The sequence below is a fragment of the Mastomys coucha genome, unplaced genomic scaffold (genome assembly GCF_008632895.1).
Source record: "Mastomys coucha isolate ucsf_1 unplaced genomic scaffold, UCSF_Mcou_1 pScaffold22, whole genome shotgun sequence".
Classification (NCBI taxonomy): domain Eukaryota; kingdom Metazoa; phylum Chordata; class Mammalia; order Rodentia; family Muridae; genus Mastomys; species Mastomys coucha.
Window position 1 is genome coordinate 114,976,603 of NW_022196905.1, and position 23,419 is coordinate 115,000,021.

Sequence of the window (23,419 nt, forward strand, 5' to 3'; positions counted from 1 at the left end):
AGGACCCAAGGAGCTGAAGGGTTTTCAGCCCCATAGTAGGGACAACAGTATGAACTAACTAGTACCTTCAGAGCTCCCAGGGACTAAACCACCAACCAAAGAGTACACGTGGTGGGGCTAATTGCTCCAGCAGCATATGTATAGTAGAGGATGGCCTAGTTGGTCATCAATGGGAGGAGAGGCCCTTGGCTCTGTGAAGGTTCTATGACCCAGTATAGGGGAATGCCAGGGCCAGTAAGCAGGAGAGGGTGGGGTGTCGAGCAGGGGGAGGGGGAAGGGAACAGGGATTTGTTCTTGTTCTTGTTTTTTTGTGTTTTGGTTTTTTTGGAGGGGAATCTGGGAAAGGAGATATCATATGACATGTAAATAAAGAAAATATCTAATAAGATAAAATAATAATAATAATAAAATAGATAAATGAAGTTAAAAGCAAACAACCATTAAAAAAAAAAGTCCAGGTGTCCATGTGGATCAGATCACTTAAGCACTAGTGAGCCAGTCACATGCTGAGCACCAGGGGGCAGTGGCTGGGGGAGTGGCTCTTGTCCAATAGTTCTGATGTCCTGGGTGGTACTGCTGCTCTGAGCAATTCTCCTTCTCTTGCTACTGACACTGATAAAACCTGTGTAACGTTACCTTCTAAGCAGCTATGCTTGCCTGGTATGTGAGAGTCTCAGGGGACCCCACACAGTAAGGCTTGTTTGCTCAAAGGAGCCCTGCTAGTGCCAGGCTAATGATTCTCATAGCCTTAGGTGACTTTGTAATTTTGCTACCAGCTTTTTTTTTTTTTTTTAAGATTAGTTATTTGGGGGCTGGAGAGATCTCAATGATTAAGAGCACTGACTATTCATAGAAACCCAGGATTGATTCCTAACACCCACATGGTGTCTCACAGCTACCTGTAGCTCCAATCCTAGGGCATCTGTAGTGCTCATGGAAGCATCTCTTCTGGCGTCCATGAGCACCAAGCTCCACATAGTGCACAAATGAGGCAAACCACCTACAATACCCACAATAAAATAGGGGGTGAAAAAGAGGATCTCTTTTGATCTAGTCTGTATAGTGGTGGATGACTTTGAACTTCTAGTTTTCTTGCCTTCACATCCCCAGGCATGTAGTATTACATGTGATCTGCATGAGCTCGTGGTTGAACAGTCACTGTCGGTAGAGATGGCACAGTACAACAGACTGTATGTGAGTGCTCTAGCTACACATATGCCTGCATAGATTGTTGCAAGACACTATGTGCTTGCTGGGGATTGAACTCAGGACCTCTGGAAGAGCAGGCGGTGTTCTTTAAGAGTAGTTAAGGTTAAGAACTGCTGAGCCATCTTCCTGCTCAGCAGTCTGCTCAGGTGTCCTAAGTGCACTTGCATGGTGTGGCCTTTGTTCATCCCGTCTGCAGTTCATTAACCAGCTTCTTGGAGTTGTTCCATTGTCGACACCGACAGAGGATAAGCTTGCTCTGCCAGCTGACATCCGAGGCCTGCAGCAGCATCTGTGTGTTGTGCAGCTGACAAGGCTCCTTGGCTTATACCACAGCATGGATAAGAATCAGAAGCTGGATGTGGTCAGAGAGCTGATGTTGAGGTACCAGCATGGACTGGAGTTTGGTGAGTAGCTGATGAGTGTGTTATGTCTCCCCTCCCCTCAGCTGTACTAAGACTGAAGTCAGTGTGGGAGCTATCCAGAGCATACTGTTTAAATACACACGTCAGGTATATTTCATCTCACGCCCCTGCTATGTGAGTACCGCTTAGAAGTTTTCTTAGTCCTGCTCCTGCTGGGTAGTTTCTGCTCCTTCTCATCAGCCGGGCTATACCGTGGCTCTTAAGTGAGTTCATGATTTGTGAGGACTTTCAGATTTGGTAGCTGTGGCCTTATATCCTCATAAAGGCTGTGTAAAGCAAAGTGATGTGTACTGTAAGGTAATGTTCAGTACAGAAAGAGGGACCTAGTATTGCTCTGCTGGACATACTAATGCTAATGCACATTGCTTGGTAGAGGTGTCGCAAGAGCATTGCTGTCCATAAGCACTGCTTGGCAGAGGAGGCTGGGCCCTGGTTCTTTTCCTTCACCTCGGGCTTCTTTAGATTGATTGTCCTATTGTGGCTGGCATGCGTACCTTCTCCCCTGGATTCCTGTTCCAGCTGAGTGTGGCTTCTTTTAAGCCTCTGATTTGTGTTGTTCTCCCCCTCGCCCCCCATCTATCTGTTCATCCACCCACCCACTCATCCATCCATCTACCCCCCATGTATCCCCCATCCATTCCCTTCTTTCCAGGGATGGAAGCCAGTTCTTCATACACACAAGGCAAGCACTCTATGTCCATTCTACATCCCCAGTTATTATTAAGGCTTGTGTTTGTCTTCAGTACTCATGCTATTTCCATTTTCCTCTTATATGCCTGTCATTTTTCTTCTTTAAAAAAGCAAATAAACAAAAGCCTTCTGTAGCAGTACTTGTTGAATAGCTATTAAAAACAGCTGTGGTTTCCCTCCTAGGGCGCTCTTGTTTGAAGACAGAGTTGCAGTTCTCAGACTATTACTGCCTCCTCGCTGTTCATGTGCTCATTGATATATGGAGAGAAGCAGGTAGGACATCTGTGTCAGTTCCTGAGCTTGCTGGAGTTGGAGGCTCGCACTGTGCAAACTGCACATCGGCGCCTTGGGCCTTCTGATGAGCATGTCTCAATCAGCAGCTATCTGATGGGTTTCTAAATGTATCTGAATAACAAAGAATCACTGGGAAACAAATCTAGAGTTAAAATATAACCCCACTGATTCAAAAGCAGATGGGCAACCCCACAAAACAGAAAAGCCATTTTCATTCTGTTAAAAAATGTATATATTAATAAATGATTTTTTTAAAGTTGGTTTTTGAGTCAGGCTCTTACTTTGTAGCCGTGGCTCTGGAACTCACTCTGTAGACCAGGCTGGCCTGAAACTCAGGGATCCACCTGCCTCTGCCTCCTGGGTTAAAGGCAGGGACCACTACAGCTCAGCTTCACACCCCACACACACACCTGTTTTTTGAAGATTTATTTATTTATATATATGAGTGGTGTATGCGCATGTATGCCTTCATGACAGAAGAGCCATTGGATCCTATTACAGATGGTTGTGAGCCACCATGTGGATGCTGGGAATTGAACTCAGGACCTCTGAAAGAGCAGCCAGTGCTCTTTACCATTGAGTCATGTCTCCAGCCCACAACTTCCTTTTTTAAAATAACATTTCATATGTTTGTATCTACACGTGTGGACACTTGTGCCATCGCCATGTATTATAAAGGTCGCCATGTGGTACTGAGGAGTCAGACTCATCTGCAGGTTTGGTGGCAAGTGCCTCTATGTGCTGAGCCATCTCGCTGTTCCTAATAGCAGGGTTTGTTTTTTTAGTATGATTGCACATGGAATACAAATGACATCTTGGGATAATACCTTGTAGGGTCTGTCATGTAGGAAAGCTGCTCAGTGGACTGCTAGCTAGTATCCTCTTGTTCTTCAAAGCCCCTCTCTTTTCAGATCTGACATTCTGTGAGATTCCGTGATTACCTTTCCAAGATACACACATCTTGTATTTTTTGTATAGCTGTATTTGTATTTAGGGGAATTCCCTGTTTTGATCCCAAGTCTGTATCTAAAATTTCTATGCATCCAAACTCATTCACGGCTTGTTGTTGTTAGGAAATTCCCTGTTCTTAAAGCTGAGTGGGTAATGTATTTTTGCTTCTAGGTGAGGAGACTGCTGTCTGGCAGGCCTTAACTCTGCTGGAAGAAGGCCTAACCCACAGCCCATCCAATGCTCAGTTCAAATTGCTGCTTGTTCGGATCTACTGCGTGCTGGGTGCATTTGAACCAGTGGTGGATCTTTACTCCAGCCTTGATGCTAAACATATCCAGCACGACACCATTGGGTTGGTAGTATATACTCTGAATACTGAGCAGTCAGCTGCATTAGGCTAGGAGGTTCACTTGTATAGACTGTAGCAGTGCAGCCCTCCAGACACTAGCCAGACCTTGAGGGTTTGCATCTGACCACCTTAATATATTTAATATATATTTATATATGTATATATATTTAATGTAACTGTCAGACGCTTTCCCCAGAGATAGTGCTGGTTATCGTGTGAGGCGTGCTTGTGCTCTTAAGCTGGGTGGATGCTGCAGACTTTCTTTTGTGAACTCTATTCACTCCCTTGCTGTTGCCACTGACTCAAGCCATTCTTTTGAGTTTCAGTTTGGGCTACGCTATGTGGTTATTCGAATTTAGGAAGAGAATGTTGTGTCCTTTCCAGCTTTATGTTCCAGTTATTACGTGGTTTTTTTTTTTTTTTTTTTTTTTTTTTTTTTTTTTTTTTTTTGGATCCCATGAGCAAGATCATTCTGCTGGCAGGGTATTTTTTTTAATGGCCTGCTCTCTCTTCACCATGGTAACTTGGTGCCTAGTATTTGACAGTAGAGGGAGGTGACTAATGTTTCCTCTGTTCTTCCTCCCTAGCTATCTTCTGACCCGATATGCTGCATCCCTGGGTCAGTACGCTGCTGCCTCCCAGTCCTGTAACTTCGCACTCAGGTTTTTCCACTCCAACCAGAAAGATGTAAGTGAAACCCACTGGTATTGTGGCTTGCTGCTGACTGCCTGGGTCAGAGTGCACCCCCTAGGGTCACAACACATTGCACCTAGCTCTTTAGCTGACAGGAGTCCTTAGACCACTAGGTAGAAGTATTGAATTTGTTCAGTGCACATGTCTTGGAATATACATTGAATCCTTGGAAATATACATTTCCAATGGGGCTTTGACAGACTGAGACATCTCATGTCTCTCAGCTTTGTGTTTTGCATGCTATCCAGAGACTTCACAAGATTGGAAGCAAGGGGATCCAAATTTGGGCCAAGAGCCGCCCCTACTGCATTTAAGGGCCAGTAAGTTAGAGCTGCCCTGGGCAGAGTCGAGGTAGGGTCTGCATGTAGTCTTCCCTGCTGCTCCCTTGACCCTACTTGGTTAAAGTTCTTTCAGGGAATTCATATGGTCTCAGTTGATGGTCTTGCACAATTGGAGCAAGCCCAGGAGCTAGTGTGCAGAGAAGGCGAGTCTTTAGAGTGCTCACCGCTGCTGTTCTTCTTGTTTGTGCTAAGCCTCACTTCTTGTTTGGCTATGCCTGGCTTAGCCTGTAGCTTCCTATTTTCCTGGTCTCTCAGTGTCATCAAGCTTGGTGAGGAAGTTGCCATCTGGGATTCATCTTGACAAATACTCTTGAGTCTTGAGGTCTGTCTTCCACGTGCTTCTTGAGAGATGTGTTGAAGAAACAGGGTAGACGCACATCTGAGCAGTGTGTATTCTGCACTGTAGGTATAAAGTAGCAGAGGATAGCTTTGATCCTAGAGAAGGCTGGCCTCTGCCTCAGCCCACACCATCAACTGTCTGTCTGCTTTTCCTGTGGGGACTGGGAGCTGTGTAGACCTTCTCACTGATGAGAGAGAAGAGGGTATTCGCATCTAAGCCTGTTGCTTCAAAGGTGCTGGCTTTGCCAAGAGGCTAAGCTTCCAGTTGATAAACCTGCACATTCAAGAATGTGTGATCGCCACCTTATTTTAGCTCTTCCTGTATTTATAAGGAAGAGGTTAAAAATATTTTATTTACTGAAGGCTCTTAAATTTTGAGACAGGGTCTTGCAGTGTAGGTGAGGCTAGGCTAGCCCCAAGTGCTCTCACGCTCGCTCCCTACCCCTCCTTGCCTGGTCTCAGATGGGTCACTAATTTGCTATAGTTGACTATAGCAGGAATCACTAATGTAGCTAAATGTACATGATGTTAAGCCTGATAAATTACTGTTTTATCAGTCAGGGAATAATAATCCCCTCCTTGAGTTTAACTGGGGCTACTTTACCCATTGTCGGGTAGACCATCTGTAGGGACCAGAGGTGATGATGCCTATATCTGCAGTAGGGAAATGGAGCCCTGCGTAGCCTTTGGAGTAGCTCTCTCCAAACCCAAGCATAGTGTTCTGGGGAGTCCCCAAATGCTTTTTCCCTTAGGCTATTAATTTATTTCACTTCCTAATTAGTTCTTTAACAAAGCACTTCTTAAATAAGCAATCTGCTGTTATTAAGTGGTTCCGTGCTATAGGGTTGAAAGTTCTCCTTGGATGGTCCTTCTGCTGTCTTATTAGGTGTCACTGTTAGGTCTTCCCAGTGCCAGAAGTCAGGTAGTTTTAAAAGCTCCATTTTGGCGGACAGAGACATGGGACTGGTTAAGAGCATACTGGGTTTGCAGAGGGCCTGAGTCTACATTGGGTGGGTCATGACCATTTGTAACTCCAGGTCCAGGGGACCCACCCAAACGCACATTGTATAAATAAAAATAATGAGGATATTTCAGAAATTTTTCTTTGAAGTCTCTATTTTAGGTATTCATGTTGGTCATCATGTAAGGTCTGACACCTGTGTATTTTGCTGATTTTTATAGTGCCCAGGGTTCATTTCAGGGATTCTTCTGGTGTCTAACCTGACTTACTGGTGTGGATGCATGCTCTGGTCAGCAGTCTTTAGAGTGCCTATGGCGTCTGGTTTGGCTGTGTCCCATGAGGTGCCAGGCCTCAGCAAGGATGTTCTCAGCCTCCTGCTACTGCTCCCTGGGCCCTTGGCTAGCTCTGCAGAGCCACTTGTACTTACTGTACTGTGCCATTTGAGGAGGTGCACAAAAAACTGCAGACACTCCTGACGTGTTCAGACTATAGTTTTCTCCTGGTTGTCCCTTGTTTTTGTCACGTAAAAACTATTGTCTGTTTGCTCAAGTGAAGTTCTGTGGGCTGCTCAGACACTGAGCTCCCACTTGAGGGAAGGCTGGGTCTCACGTTGGCACCACAGTCTGCCCGGAGCCACCCAAGTCTTGTTTGCATCCTGGCTAGTTGGAAGTGTTTTCAAGCTGTAAGTTCCCATTGCAAGGGTTGGCAGTTAGCCCTGCTGTGTCTTCTAAGTTGGGGACTACAGGAGAGAAGTCTGTGATAAGTGTGGGCCTCTTGATGGGGCATGCCAGTGTCCTCAGTCAAGCTGGCAGGCAGTCCTACACCCGCAGGATCACACATAATCTTTTTAATTTTCTTGTGTCCGTCCGTCTTTAATCTCTCCAGATACTGCAGGCAAACAGCTGGCCGAGGTGTCCCCTGGGGGTTTAAAAGCCGCATCGAATGCAGTTGACTTAGCGCCCGTGGCGCAGCCCCACGGCCTGAAATGAACCCTGCGAGGCTGTGTATCAGAGGGTATGTTGTTGACTATTGGCCTATTTTTCTACTGGGCAGATTACTCAGGTATAGTGGAAATGGGGGCAGAGCAAGAGCAAAGACTAGGCAGAAGACTAGCTTTTCTAGAAAGTGTCTTTGGGGCAGACATCAGCATTCAGCTAAACACTTCCTTTGGCCCAAAGGGGTGATCTGTCTTCTGATCCTAGTGGCCTAGGCCCACTCTGAAATGTTCTTCCCTGAGATTTGCTTCTGTTGCACCAGGACTTTGTGTGGAACTCTCCTATCTTGGCTGGTTCTGCAGCATTTCATCTGATTATTTTAATCTGTAGTTATAGTACACTCAGGAGCGCTCCCTTCACTTGGTTGTCTAGGGCAACTGAGCAGTTTGTGTGCTCAGGAAACTTGGTTCTTGATGGCTTGCTCAGAGTCCATTCTGACATTCCTGTTGGTGTCTCTTGTTTGGTGTCTTCTGTCCTGCTGCAAAGCTCATCACCTTGTGTCTGGTACCGAATTCAGAGAGAACCAACCTAGAAGCACTGTCTTTCTGAAGGAGAATGGTTTCATTTTGGGTGGGGTATGGTTGTGTGAGTATGGCATCTTTAGAATCTTTGAACGTAGCACAATTTGTCTTAGAAACAGGATTATATGGTTCAAGATTCCTGTTGGAATGACATTTGCCAAAGTCTTGGCTGTTGTGATAGAAGATCCTCTAGGTCTAATTGTCATGAAAGACATGACTGCTAAGTCAGGACTGGAGATGGCAACAGTTGCCTCAGGGGTAGCTGTGTAGTAAACGAGACATTGACTCAACTGCAGGGGAAAAGAGAAGGAACATTCTTCATGGCTGGGACTGCGCTGTGTGGCCTAGACCTCCAGAGACCAGGCCAGCCTTGCTACTAGTTTGAATGTTTAGTTTGCTGGCAAGTGTTGCTTACATTGCCTGACCAAGGGAGTATTTATACCAAGGTGATGTCTTTCCTTCTCAGACCTCAGAATACATTATTCAAGCTTACAAATATGGTGCATTTGAGAAGATCCCAGAGTTTATCGCTTTTAGGAACAGGCTGAATAATTCTCTCCACTTTGCACAAGTACGCACTGAACGGATGCTATTAGACCTTCTACTTGAAGCAAACATGTAAGTACCTGTTGAGGGGCCAGACCTGATGTTCATGGCTGTCAGTAGCAGAGTTAAGGGAAAATGGAGGACAAGAAGAGGACGGAGAAAGAGCCTTGACCCTGTCCTAGAGAGCGCTGGAGGGCTGTGGCTGTGGCTGTGGCTCAGATCCAGTAGAAAGCCGTCTGCCCTGGGGACTGACCCGGGTGCTCACCCACTCTATAGTGCTGGCTTTCGCTTGCTACGTACTGAGATGCCATGACTTGTCTTGGTTCCATTTGCCCTCATAGGAGACCATAGTTTCCAAAGTAAATCCTTTCTCTCTTTCCAGGAAAAGAAAGTCCTGGCTAATGTTTTCATGACTGTATTGTTATAAAAGTAAAACTTTAAGTCAGGGGAGACAGCTCAGTATGTAAAGCACTTGTAGTAAGAGTGTGAGGGTCTGAGTTCTGATCCCCAACACATAAAATCAAGCATGGCAGTACATGCCTGCAGTCCTGTGCTAGGAGGCGCAGTGCTGACAGGAGGTTCTCTGGGGCTCACTGGCCAGCCTAGCTACATGGTGAGGTCAGGTTAGGGAGAAAACTGTCTCAAAACACAAGGTAGATAGAGACAGAGGAGAACACCTGACGTAGACCTCAGGCCTCTCTAGGCATACTCAGTCTTGCATCTCTCTCTCTCTCTCTCTCTCTCTCTCTCTCTCTCTCTCTCTCTCTCTCTCCTAAGCAAACCTTCTGTGTTACAGATCAATTAGCTTGGCAGAAAGCATCAAATCAATGAATCTGAGGCCAGAGGAAGATGATGTTCCATGGGAAGATTTGCGAGACAACAGAGACTTGGATGTTTTCTTTAGCTGGGATCCAAAAGACAGGTAAGAGGAATTCAGCAGCGCGCAGTCAGGGTGAATCCAAAACTTTAAAGAAAGATTCCTTTTTACACAAATACATGTGTTCATTATTGGAATCAGAGAGCAGGTACATAGCCCTTCCCACTCTGTACTGGGACTGCCAAGATTGGGTCTGTCCATGGAGTGCTGCCTGAGCTCCAAGTGGATATGAGACTTTACCATGATGCAGTTTCCTTAGGCGCTGTAGGGGAAGGCAAGACATCTTAAAGTGATGTTGGCTTTTCCTAACATTATCTCAACCTGACACATATAAAGGTTTTATTTTCTGTTAGGTTCTAATGGGTTATGGCAAATTGACAAATTGTTCTCTGTGTGTGTGTGTGTGTATAAACATATATTTGGTGTTTGAATATATGTGTGCATATACAAGGACAAAGTAATTTTTTTTTGAGCAATACAAACGATAAGTGTTTATTAGCTAGATATGGTTATTCATGCCTGGAGGCAGAGGCAGGCCAGAACTCTGTGAGGCAAGGATAGTTAGGACAGCCACGGCTATATAGTATGATCTTGTTTCAGGGGAAAAAAGAGAGGTAAAAATTCTTAACAATTGATGTCTTATTCTAAGCCACATATAAACATGAATAGCCCAGGCATGACAAACACTGACAGACATGCCATGTGCTGCCCTCTGCCCTCTTTGCAGCATGTAATTGAGCCAGGCCTCTGCTTGGCCTATTTCCCGAGTATGTTTTAGGGCTCACTGTTCCCTCTGGTCCTGTGACACTGAAGTGAGGATGAAGATGTGAACTTCGGTTCCACATTTCTCACTGGTGGGAGTAGTGGGGATAGGGGGACCCAGGAGAAGGGTCATGAGTGTGCCTTAGTGTCTGTTCACTGCTGCCTTCCCTATCCCTGTCTCTATCCCTAACACTGCCAAGCTTCGTGGCCTGCCTCCCTCACATGATCTCTCAGTATCTTTCTGTGACTACGCCTGTGGAGAGGGCAAACTTCCTGTGCCTTTGAGTGTTGAAAAAATTGTTGGCAACTGCAGAGCAGTCGGCTAAGACTGAGCTCACATTGCAACACTGATCTAGGCACTTCTGGTCTCTGGGTCCTCTGTGTGTGTGTGTGTGTGTGTGTGTGTGTGTGTGTGTGTGTGTGTGTGTGTGTGTGTGTGTGTGTGCGCGCGTGCGTGCTGGGTAACCAATAGTTTTGTTTAAAACTTTTCTCAGAGCCTGGCATGCTAATGCGCACCAGTGATCCTAGCACTTTTCAGAGTAGAGGCAGGTGGATCAGGAGTTCAAAGTCATTCTCAGCTATACAGCAAGTTCCTATACTATAAGAGGCCCTGTGTCAGTGAGAGGAAAACCAAACTTTCTGGGACCTTCCTGTGATTCTTTGAGAAGCAGCTCATCAGCCACTGGAAGAGCTGCCTCCACTCTTCTTTATTCCACCCACTTGAGCATACTCCTTCAAATTGCTATCCTATAGAGAGGCCTCTGATCACAGATTAGAAGATAGTCTTCAAAGGGTTCAGAAGGGACCAACAGCTCAATGGGTGAAGGGCCTTGCCATTAACCTGAGTTCAGTTCTAGGGACCTTCCTGCTGGAAGGCCTCCATGTTTGTACCCCATACACCTACAAACACAAAGATGTTTTCATTTTAAAAGGGTACACACTGCCGGGTATGTAGTGCATGCCTTTAATCTCAGCACTCAGGAGGCAGAGGCAGGTGAAGGTTTGAGAGTAGGTTCCAGAACGGCCAGGGCTACACAAGAGAAACCGTCTCAGGAAGCCACAGGCAGTGTTTTTCAGTTCCACAAACACTGATGTGGCGAGAGCCTGCTTCACTGGGGCATGAGCAAGGCAGCTCAGAGAGGCAGGGAAACACTGTTCTCTCCAGTACAAGAATGGAAGTTAAAAGGACTCATGCCCACAGACGTTCTGAACAGGCTGAGATGGTGTCTGCTAGACTCTAATGGGGCATGGAGCCTGATACAGTGATAGATACTCTGTTAGAGTCCAGAACTTGGGAGGCAGAGATGCAGATGGGTCGGGTGTTCAAGGTCATCTTTTATAGCAAATTTGGGCCAGCTTGGGCTATATGAGACCCTATCTCAAAAAAAAAAAGATTAAAGGCCCTCTCAATTTCTTCATTTGTATTGACATTCTCGGTGTAACTAGGAGCTACTCAGGTGAGGCTCTAACTACAACATGACTTCTTTTCTAGCAGAGATAAATGAATGGTTGTGGGCAGCAAAGCTGTGTAGGAATATGGTTATTGTCTTGTATTTAGGTGACATGTAAAATTTATAGCCTTTCAGTAAGGAGTTTAAAATGCAACATATAATTTACTTTAGCATGTCTGCACTAGGAAGCTAGGGTACAGACAGGTAAGACCTATGGGTGAGGGCTTTGAACACACTGATTTGTAGGTTACCAAAACTACACTGAGTAAGCAGGCAGAAAGACCTGCAAGGCAGTGTGTAGTTGCTATACTGCACCACTGCTGCTCATCCCATTGAAGAGTATGTGGAGGGCCAGGGAAAGTCTGGGGCACTGATTTCTCCTTCCTCCATCAAAGAGCAGGAAGCAGCAGCCAGGAGGAAAGGGTGTTATTGTGCACTTTGTGCTGTTTCTGCTTAGGGCAACTGGGTGATAGTCACCAGTACTAAGGGTGTGTTCTCATGGCCATAGGGGGCTGCTCTTGCCTAGCTGCTGGGCATCAGCTGAAGGCTAACCATGCAGTAGGTCCTTCTGCAGCATGCTGCAGCATTTATTTATCATCAAAGAAATGTGGCTCAAAGTTAGTACAGGTCAGCCTGATGCCGTCCATTCCTTTCTCAGAAAGAGAGGGGTTGCTGGATTTAAAGAGAGACTGTGCCTCAAAAAGAGATGGTGCAAAGTGTTGCCACCAATTTAGAATTTTGGGTATGTATCTTTTTGGTGCTACTTGGAAGTCAGCCCACGCCTTACAAAGGGTAAAGGTGTCCTGTGCCATTGGGCTGAACCCCAGTACAGTCATACATTTGTATACTTGTGTATGGAGAAATCTGAGGGGGTCTGTGGGAGCCTGTGGACTCCTCAGTGTTTGAGTGACTTGGCACTTTTACTCTCTACCCTGTTTGGCATCTGAACTTTTTTTATCATTCATGTTTTAATCCTCAGAGCACACACTCCTCGTGGGGAAAGCACCTGTAGGTAAGGCTGCCATGCACAGACTTCTGTTGTGAGGCATGTGGTAATCAGGTGCTTGGACTGAGCCCCAGGTGAAGGCAGGAATTGTACTGAGTAATCCTGACAGAGGAAAGCAAATGCTCAAAGCTTTGGAGGCAGCAAACTGAGTAAAATGGATGGTCTGGGGATGTTTCTGTTTAAGGAATGTTTCTGAAGAGCATAAGAAACTCTCCTTGGAGGAGGAGACCATGTGGTTAAGAATTCGCTCCTTAACGTTGAGGCTGATCAGTGGACTTCCAAGTCTTACCCACCCTGTGGAGCCAAAGAACTCAGAGAAGATGTCAGAGAATGGTGTGTCCTCCCGGATCGACATCCTTCGTTTGCTCCTCCAACAGCTAGAAGTGGCCGTGGAGACGGGGAAGCGGTTTATTGAGAAGGAAATTCAGGTATCAATAAGTATTTGCTGTTGGGGGTGCAGTAATTATCCCACCAACTGTTGGCATAAACAGGAAAGAGGGATGGAAAGTCTTGGGCCATTTCACGGCATTGCTGTTTAACCCATTAGTCAGGGAAAGCAAAATAGCTGTTTGAGGGATTTTTCTTTCCCTTTTTTCCCTTTGAGATGGGGTCCTGGTGTGTAGTTCTGGATGGCCTTGAATTTGAAGTCTTCCTGCCTCAGTGTTGGGACCACAGGAACACTCCGCCTTGCTCCACTAATACATATGGCCTTTTCCTTGGTACTATGGGAGTCAGTTACTGGCTTTCTGATGGATGGATTTCTATTACATTTTATCCACTACTTACAGGTCCTGTTTTCATACTTTGTGTGAATTAAGGATGTGGTGTTCTCTTTTTCCAGTACCCCTTTCTTGGGCCTGTCCCCACCAGGATGGGCAGGTTCTTCAGTTCTGGCTGCTGTCAGTGCCAGGTCCACTCCTTTCATCTGATCAGTGATGTATATGAGCTTGACACCAGTGGCTTAGGTAAGTATGCATGGGCATGTGTTTATCATTAAGAACTTAGTAAGTGCCGTGAACACTAAAACCCTAAACTCATGGGGAACCAGACATACTCATGTGCTGCATTCCCGCATGCTGATGGATCTGCAGTGCAGGCAACATAACTGGCAAGTCCTGCTAGACTGCCTGAGACAGTCTGTCCAGAGCAGCCACTGTCCCTCATCCATTGGCAGTTCTGCCTTTTTGCCTCTATGTTTTTTAGTCGTGGGTTTAAATGTCTCCGTCTTAGGGAAAAGGCCCCTGCTGTAACTTGCTTGTTAGTATTGAGTTTACTGTTGCTCCTTTTTACATTCTTACTACTTCAATTTATTTTATTTTATTATGTGGATGGGTATTTTGCCTGTGTGCATTTCTGTGCATAATGTGCATGTCTGGAGCCCTGTGGGCCAAAAGAGGGAGGGTCATACCCTCTGGAGCTGAAGTTACAGTTGTGAGTCATAGGGTACTAGGAATTAACCCTGGTTCTGCCAGAGCAGCCAGGACTTACTAGTAGCTGCTGAGTTGTCTCTCCAGCACCAGTGTTTTGGGGTGTGTGTGTGTGTGTGTGTGTGTGTGTCTCGGGTGCAGGAGAGGGTGGGTGCTTATGGAGACCAGAGTTTTCAGTTCCGTTGGGGTTGGGGATACAGGCCATCATGAACATCCTGAAATGTTTGCTAGGAATTGACCTCAGGTCCTCTGTAAGAGCTCTACTCACTCCTAACTGCCGAGCCATCTCTCCAGGCCTGCTGCTGTAGGTTTTTGTTATTTATGTGTTTGCTTACTTATTCCGTGTGTGCCACAGAACAATTGAGGAATCAGTTTTCTCCTTTTTCCAACTAGATCTGAGGATCAAACTCAGCTTTGGTGACAAGTGGCTTTCCCAGCCCACTGGTATTTTTCAGCATAGTTTGTGGGCTGGGCTTGAACTCAGTCTGGTTACCTCAGTGTGCTGGGTGCTGGGATCACAACCATATGCAACCATGCCCAGTTTGCTGCTTTTTCTTTTAAAAAAAACAAAAACAAAAAAAACAGAACAAAACAAAAAACAAACAAACAACCCAACTCAATGTTGATTTCTTGTTTTTCAATTTTAGAGGGTACAGTGGATATACAGGAACGAATAGAAAATAGTCTTACATCTTTACTAGAACTATTGAAAGGTAAGTTTTTATTATAGACTCCTGAATTTTGCTTATGTGTCTGACAGTAGCTCAGTGTATAAAAATATATATGGAAGGATTTGGAAACAATAGGCATTTTTTTTTTATTTTAAAAATTATTTTTTACTATTTAAAGTTAAGAATGGTTTTTTGTGTTTGAGATGGTCTTCATGTATATTCTAGACTTACCTCAAACTTACTGTATAGCCCAGTATGGTTTTGGTTGATGATCTTCCTTCTTTACCCTAGGATTACAGGCATGCACAGTATTATGCCTGAAAGTTAAACTTAATACAGAAGTACTTGAAAACTAGTATAAACGGGGATGTCAGTGGGTATGATCTTACATAGACTCAGTTGACATGGGTGAGTCTGTGGGTAGGTGGGGAGGAGAGGTGGGTGTGTGGGAGGGTGTCATGAATATGCAGAGGTTGGAGATTAGGTGTCTCTCTTACCTCACTCTACCTTATTCTCTGATGCAAGACCACTCACTGAACTTACAGCACACTGATCTGACTAGTCTAGTGCTGCCCCAGGGACTCTGCTGTGCCTGTTTCACGTGGTTGCTGGTGATCTCAGCACTTCATTAACCAGGCCATCTCTCCAGCTCCCTGCAGATGCTCTCCTCCAGTGGTGTTCTGAGCCTTTCAGGTCACAGTGGCACAGGGCTTCTAAACCACCCCAGTCTATAGTTTATGATAGCCTGTATTTCAGATCTCTTAGCTGATGGCTACACCCTAGCATGTATAATTTTTAAGACTACTTTTCATATTTTGGAGACTATAGCACGTTAATTTACTTTATATGCCTTGAAGCTTTGCTGGGGAAGTTTTGGTTTTTGTTTTCTGGTGGTACTGGGGATGGTGTCTGAGACCAAGAGCGGGCCAGGCAAGCACTGATACTCAGCTCCACTCCTATCCCACTGTAGCTTTAATTTATTTGGGTTTTTTGATGTTTTTATTTTGAGATGGGGTCTCATCTTATAGCTATGGGCAGCTTGGAACTTAGTATGTAGACCAGGCTGGCCTCAAACTTTAGAAATCTTATATGCCTCTGACTTCCAGTACCATTGGGCCCAACTTGAATTAGGATTTTATGTTACTTATTTTCAAATTCTACTCTCTAAAAGCATCAAACCTTACAGAGAGAGACTAATAGCATAAAACCTTTTCCCCCTTAGGTGTCTTCAGCACATGTAAAGGTGACCTCTTAGAAGTTAAAGATGGTAATGTGAAGACCCAGCCTGCAGTCCTAGAGAATCTGGTCTTCTTTGTTGAGGTGTGTTTTCATCCTCCAGGGGGCTTGGCTTTTGTTAACTCTTCTCTGCTGCAGAGTGGGTTTTGCACCTGCAGTTTGTCGCTGACACTGGATGCCATGTTTGTGGTTTTCTAATGTGGCTTCTCTGCAGCTGAGGGACAGCCTCTGGGCGGCGTTCCTCCTCTGAGGTTTGCTCTCCTTGGGCTCTGCTTGAGTTCACACTGCCTAGCATTCTCTATTGTCCAGGTGTCTGGGGGATGATAAAATACAACGTAGTTTCTTCCCATTTTGCTTTATGTTAATTAGTGTGTAGTTGAGACTGGCCTTGAACTCTGATGAAGCCTCCTAGGACTCATGGACATATGCCAGCACCCCTGACTACAGAACTCCTGTTTTTAATCAGACTTTTTCTGTTGTTTAGATTTATGTGTATATTATGTTCCTGTGTGAGTTCATGTGTACCTTGCATACAAGTACCCGCAGAAGGCCAAGGCTGCCATGTGGGCACTGGGCACCAAACCCAGGCCTTCCGTAAGAGCAGCCAGCCCTCTTACTGCAGAGTCCCCCAGCCAGTTAGTTGTGTTGAGTAGTCACTGTGCACACACATAATCCTACAGTGTAGGACAGAAGCCAGCTGGATGCTCAAGGGTAAGTGTCCCACTAACCGCTGTGTGGAGAGTTCATGCTGTAAAGAACCCTTGGGTACCACATGCTGGGATGTGGACTTTGCACTTAGCAAAGGAACTCACAAGTCCTCCCCTCTCCTGAGGGAAGGGAAGGAAAATGGAGTCTAGCAGAGAGAGAGAGCCAGGAGGAAGGACAGTGAGCTCAGCTGTTGGGGCAGCAAACTGCTGGGACAGATGCATGGGGGGACACCTTCCAAGGGACAAGTGTTAGTGCTGGCTCATAGTCACAGCTGCCAATCCTGGTTGGCGTCTGCATAGCTGCCAGTGCCGTGACTTTGTTTAACCCTTGTCTCTAGCAGCTGTGTAGATGCCTTAATGTAATTTATACTCATGAGTTTGCACATTTCCTCTTTCAGACTATTTCTATCGTCCTTTGGGTGTCCAGTTACTGTGAAAGTGTCTTGAGACCATACAAATTAAATATTCAGAAAAAGAAAAAGAAGAAAAAAGAAACCAGCATCATCATGGTAATGACAAAGAGTAGCTAGCAGCCTGGCACAACTGCCTTCCTTCCACTGTTTCCTTGTGTGCCTCTAGGCTCCTCTCCTGCAGCCTTCTCTGAAAGGGCTGTGCTGTATTGCCTGGGCTTGTCCTGACTCTTGATCCGCAGCCTCCGCTGTAGCTGGGACACAAGTAGTATGTGTTGGTTTTAAGACAGTCTCACAGCTAGGCAGTGGTGATGCATGCCTTTAATCCCAGCACTTGGGAGGCAGAGGCAGGTAGATTTCTGAGTTCGAGGACAGCCAGGGCTACACAGAGAAACCCTGTCTCGGAAAGAAAAAAAAAAAAAAGACAGCCTCACTATGTAAGTCTCTGAACTTCCATTGTCTCTGCCGCCCCTTCCCAGGTCCATCCTACAGTAACAATGGAAGACTAAGAGCGCCATGTACAGGTCAGCTGAAGGACAGTGCAGTGGGTCCCAGGGCTGAGTTAGCAGCTAATGGGTTACTACAGACTGTCTGTTTACCAAAAAGTGTATCCATCCATCCCTGTGGTCACAGCATAGACACCGCATGCCATGCTAGAAAAACAGGAGTTGTTGGGAAGCTCTTAACAGCTTTTTCATCTTCTTCCCCACAGCCTCCAATCTTCACCAGTTTCCAAGACTATGTTACTGGGCTTCAGACTGTAATTTCCAATGCTGTGGATCATATTAAAGGACTTGAAGCACATCTAATTGCACTTAAACTTGAAGAGCTCATGTTAGAGGACACTTCTATCTCTACGGTAAGAGATGATGTGCAAGCAGCGTGCATTGTGCACAGGTTGAAACTTTCTTCTGAGGACCAGTTAATGCGAAATTCATCACAGATTTTATACTTTGCCCAGCTTGTCATAAAACTACTCAGGAAGACTCACATTTTTCTTGGTCTGAGGTACATACCTGTGGATCCTAGCCTATGCCATGTGTGTCTTACATGAGTCACCTGAAGCCAGAAATTGGCTTTCCCCTTCCATAAGCTTTGTTTTTTTGTTTTTTTTTTTAATATTTTTATATGTGAGTACACTGTAGCTATTACTCCAGACACACCAGACGAGGGCATCAGAGCTCATTACAGATGGTTGTGAGCCACCATGTGGTTGCTGGGATTTGAACTCAGGACCTTCAGAAGAGCAGTTAGTGTTCTTACCTACTGAGCCATCTCCAGCCTGCCATATTCTTTATGAACTGAAAATGCCGTGGGTATTCTGCGTGAGGTAACTATAAACTGATTGATTTTTTTTGGGGGGGGGTGGTTTTTTTCGAGACAGAGTTTCTCTGTGTAGCTCTGGCTGTCCTGGAACTCACTCTGTAGACCAGGCTAACCTTGAACTCAGAAATCCACCTGCCTCTGCCTCCCAAGTGCTGGGATTAAAGGTATGAGCCACCACCGCCCAGCCTGATTGATTTTTTAAGCAAGACTGCTTGTGTTTGTTTTGTAGGAAGAAAGAAAATTTTCAAGGACTGTGCAGGGGAAAATCCAGAGCAGTTACCTGCACTCGCTTCTGGAGACGGGGGAGCTGCTGAGAAAAAGACTTGAGACTACAAAGAAACTAAAACTTTAAGGAATTAGGAACCACAGGCACTGAAGACTCCACAGCAGAAGACGACACACCACCTTCCCCAGTAAAAACCAACATCTGGCTGGCATTGCTCTAATCCAGAACTTCCTCACAGATGCATGAAGGACTTTGGTCGTGAATTAATTTTTGAGGTATTAAATATATACAACAAATTAAATTATTGTATATAAACCAGAAGCAAGACCCTCATCTGGGTTTACCACTCTTTATACCTGTTCATACATCCAGGACAGCAACAAGAGCACCCCACTTCACTCCCATTACCAGAAATGTCTGGGGTGGGCGTTTCTATACAAGCAGCAATAGAGACTTAAGTATAGCAGCGACTTCAGAGCAGGTGCGTCACTTTCCCATCATGCAATGGGAGTTTCTGTTTGGTACTTTAGCCATATGAGGCAAAAAGCAGGTCTAGGAGCAGACTCGGGAGCAGGACCCCTCCCTTAGTGGCAGGTTCTTTGTGATGTTCCACGGAACCAGGATGGGTCCACATAGGATCAGGTGAGATATGGCTGAATATATGCCACTGCAGGGCACCACACATGACCACAGACAGGTGCTCAGTTTTGGCTTCATAGCCCCAACAGCCAAGACATCCCCAGCCCCGCTCAGCCTCAGGGAAGCGAGGAAGTCCGAGTTCGGCTCATTTTGAGGAGAAAATCTGAGCACAACCTACCGTCATAAGCTGCTGAGACTGCGCCCCGCTGGTCATCTAGGAAAGGTGGAAAAGCTGCTGGAAGAAGTTGTACATGATGTATGCAGGCGAGTGATCCTTGTGTCGCCGTTCTTGCGTCACACAGATACACAAGCATAAATATGCTTGGAAGCAGATTTGCTACTTTAGTGCTTTTAAGGGGGAGCTTTGGGATGGAAGGAATTGTATATTATGGGTTTAACCCTAGGTTTTAAGTTTTAGGTTGACAAAAGATATGCTTTACAGTGGGCCTGATGTTGGTGTACTTTGTTGACACTTGAGAACTGCATCCAGATGTATTTACATTGCTCACCTGAGGTTGGAGGTCTGGTCCCTAAGCCTCCAGCTTAAGAGGCTGGTGTGAGAGAAAATGAAAAACTGCTCTTGATTATGTAGTGCCGAGCTCTGACAGCTCTTTCTGTGACTGTTTTGTGTCTGAATCTCCTCTCTCGCTTCTGTTCTTGTTCCCTGTCACTTGACTCCTAAGAGTCAGTAACTATAAGGTGAAAAAATGGTGAGGTTTAGTCTTTCCTATGTACTGCTCCAGCAAAGAGGTGGCAGACAGCAGCTAAAGGCCAGCTGGCAGAACCCGAGTGGCTATGTTTGCATTTCATCCTTTACCTTCACTGTCATAGATTCACAAATCAGCATAGTGGTTAACAATAATTTAAACTTGTAAGGAAATGTGTACAAACTATTTTCTTGTAGGAAATTGCATCAGAGTATCACATGTTTCATCCCCAAAGAAAGGGCCTTTTTGAATAAGACGGATTGAAGACTCTGATTTTGACTTTCCTTGAACACCAACTTGTGGTCCTGTTCTGTAGTTGTGACCTGTTTCCCATGGGACTGGGTGGGATTTTGCCTGCACTGCCCTGGCTCCTGGAATAATATTTCTTGGGATATTCAAATTTTACTATGTATTCATGGTCATAGATGCTCTAAAACAGCTCTGTCAGCTGACCATGATCAGTATGGACTCTGGGCTGGCTATGGTCCTCAGGCATAGCTCCTTCCTCTAATAGTCTATTCAGTCAGTCTCCTGCCCCAACATGTAGGACCTCCACTGGTCTTGTTGACAAATAATGTCATGTTGGGTTGCACTTCCTCTGTGACTTGCTGATTTTCTTACTAAATGTAGCATTTCAATCAGATCTAATTCTTACATTTTGAGATAACTGTAAAAAGAATGAAATTATGAAATGGCCAATATCTTTTATCATAAGTCTATTCTTTTGAAGCTGTCATGTACTATACATTGTGTACAGTTCAAGTATATATTCTTCCTGAGTGAAAGCCCCCTCTCCCACGCTTGTCTGTCGTTAGCATCTGAAGAGGATGCTCAGAGGCCCGCTGCCGCTGCTGCTGTTCTAGGTTGTATGCATTCTGTTCTGTTTTGGTTTTGTGTGGTAAACTGGTATTTAAAAAACAAAACAAAAAAAACAACAAAAACCACGACTACTGTTTACAGACTGAAAAAAAAATTACTGCTTTTTATACTACTGAGATCCTAAGTCAAGACTTTGCAAAGCAGGAATTGGGTTCAAGTTACTTGTTTGCTGTGGACGGAGAGTCCTCCGTAGTATCTCCATATCATGTGGACGGAGAGTCCTCTGTAGTATCTCCACATAATGGAGAACGCACAAACCTAGCTGTGCTGCCATCACTTTTGTACATTTTCATAATTTTAATTGTTCAAAATTGCATTATATTTTGCAATCACCACGTTCAATCTGTATATGTGTTTCAACTTTTTCAATAACAAAAAGGGGTTCAATTTATCTGCAGGTTTGTTGAGACTCTTCCTACTTTTTTACGTGATTTATTGGTGTGGGAAACCTGCTCTTGAGAACTAAGTGCAGGGAGCGAAGCAGCTTTAACTAGACAGGCTAATTTACATAAATGTTTTTATTAAGTTGGCACTTTTCCTGGTTCGTTTTTGTTCAGTCTTAAAAGTTAGAGCTCCCAAAACAGTGTACCTCATCTCAATTCTGTACTAGTATCCCTACATATGGGCTAGCATGGGACACTTCCGTACATCCAGCTTTGAAGAGGTGGAGGCAGGAGGATCAGGTCAAAACCATCGTCAGCTACAAATAAATGAAAATAAACAAAACCGAAAAGATTAAAGGTCAGAACTAATGTTTTTGGCATAACAGTTATGTGTTGCACACTCCCATTATTAACTAACAGGTGAATTTGAGCAGGTGTCATGGGCCATATGTTAGTTGCTGAGACCTTAGGTCCTACTGGGAGCTGTGGGCTGAAGTATGTCAAGAGTGTGTGCAGATCTGAATGAGTTCGAGGGCAAAGGCCCCTCCTAGAAAACCACCCAGGGTTTTGTTCAGGCAGTCTGCAGCCGCAATGGCAGTGGAGCTGTTGTGCTCTGTCCTGTACATGCCCTTTAGCAGGATTTGCCTGCTTCTTTGGGAGGAACTAACTTATATGAATATTTTTTTTCTTTCAGCAAAAAGATGAGTGCTTGCCTGTTCTTAATCTTCCTGACACAGTACAAATCTGCAGGTGCAATTACTGCCTTGCTGCCAAACTTACAGGACAAATCATATAATTACACGTTATTTGGGGTCACCTACTGCACATCATGCCCGGGAAACACAGCTTTGTTCAACTCTAGCTTTTCTCTATCCCACAAGCATTGCATGGGTACCAAGTAAGAGTTAGAGTTGAGATCCTTTTTTGCAAGACAGGGCTTAGGGCTTCCCTGTACAGCCTTGGATTTCTTTGTCCTGCCCCACTCTGCCCTCTTTTTCTTTTTTTCAAGATTTATTTATTTATTTACTTTTATGTCTATGTACACTGTAGCTGTACTGGTGGTTGTGAGCCATCTTGTGGTTGCTGGGAATTTGAATTCAGGACCTCTGCTCACTCTGGCCAGTCCTGCTCGCTCTGGCCTAAAGATTTATTTATTATTATATCTAAGTACACTGTAGCTGTCTTCAGACACACCAGAAGAGGTCGTCAGATCTCTCTACAGATGGTTGTGAGCCACCATGTGGTTGCTGGGATGTGAACTCAGGACCTCTGGAAGAGCAGTCAGTGCTCATAACCACCAAGCCATCTCTCTAGTCCCTGCCCTCTTTTTAATGGCATTTTTGCTCCTGAATTAAAAAGTACCTCTTGACACTATTTGAGAATATGTGCAGGTTCATTAGAATAAAATTCTTCACATTAGATCCGGTGTCTATTGTTTCAGGTTACTGGGGAATTCCCTTAAACTGTATGTAGCTGTGGAACCCTAAGAAGGACTCTAGGTAGCCATCGTTAGAGCCAGATTACTGCCCTGGCCCAGTGTTGCTGAATATAATCATCTGCCTGCAGAAGGAAAGGAGACTGCATTTCCCTGACATATGCAAATCTCGTAAGCACGTTCAGCTTGAAATAGAAGACGAGGTAATTTAGTCTTCCTGCTCCTCAAGTTAGAAATGGCTACAGTTAGCCTGAGTCCATCCTGTATGGGTAGAATGTCACCGTCCTGTTGCTATCACAAAGGATGAAGAGACTGGAAGAGACTACTTTGGTGTTGAGATTTAGCCTGGCCTAGATAGGTATATAAACCAGAACAGCTAAGGCAAGTCTTTGTGTTTCTGAAGCATCCAAAGAGATTCTAAAATAGATTACAACTAAAATTAGAACTAAAATTAAAATATTAGCAGCTAGAGAGATGGCTCAGCAGTTAGGAGCCATCACTTTCACTTACAAAGTGGCTCACAACCATCTACTACTTTAATTCCAGAGAATCCAGCACCCTCTATTGGCACTGCAGATACACTGGATATATAAACATGCAGGCAAGCAGCACTCAAGACACAGGAAAAAAAATTTTTTTTTTAATTGAAGATTTACTAGTGTCTCGATCTCACATTCATTCCTGGAGCATAGACTCTGTGCACCATGAGCATGGGCCATTCTTGCGAGGATGTTTCACATTGATGGCCTTGTTACTGTGTTTTGCTTTGAATAGCAGTCTGGTGGAAGCTCGAGGTCCTCCCACTTCTGCCAACTGTGTTGATCATGTTTGTATCTGCTGAGGAGCTGTAGCTCCAGGGCATTTTGTAACAGGTGGCAGCCTTGGGGTTCAGTGCTAAATCAGGGTTCCAGTCCCCTGAATGAGAGTCAGTTGTTGCTACTTGGCATATCAAAAGTTGATGTTGAC

General features: G+C 45.0%; 1 protein-coding gene across 2 annotated transcripts in view; it reads left to right on the forward strand.

Annotated features, from left to right (window-relative positions):
• Window positions 1–21,163, forward strand: part of Naa25 (N(alpha)-acetyltransferase 25, NatB auxiliary subunit) — a 48,875-nt gene extending 27,712 nt beyond the window's left edge. For both annotated transcript variants that reach the window (XM_031337708.1, XM_031337709.1), the window contains 13 exons: window positions 1,406–1,613; window positions 2,505–2,594; window positions 3,738–3,918; window positions 4,503–4,602; window positions 8,232–8,383; window positions 9,108–9,233; window positions 12,592–12,835; window positions 13,249–13,372; window positions 14,482–14,547; window positions 15,728–15,825; window positions 16,847–16,957; window positions 17,571–17,717; window positions 18,414–21,163. In XM_031337708.1, the coding sequence (XP_031193568.1) occupies window positions 1,406–1,613; window positions 2,505–2,594; window positions 3,738–3,918; window positions 4,503–4,602; window positions 8,232–8,383; window positions 9,108–9,233; window positions 12,592–12,835; window positions 13,249–13,372; window positions 14,482–14,547; window positions 15,728–15,825; window positions 16,847–16,957; window positions 17,571–17,717; window positions 18,414–18,536 (1,770 nt within the window). In that variant the 3' untranslated portion in view covers window positions 18,537–21,163. The remainder of the gene's footprint in view (window positions 1–1,405; window positions 1,614–2,504; window positions 2,595–3,737; window positions 3,919–4,502; window positions 4,603–8,231; window positions 8,384–9,107; window positions 9,234–12,591; window positions 12,836–13,248; window positions 13,373–14,481; window positions 14,548–15,727; window positions 15,826–16,846; window positions 16,958–17,570; window positions 17,718–18,413) is intronic.
• The last annotated feature ends 2,256 nt before the right edge of the window (window positions 21,164–23,419 follow it).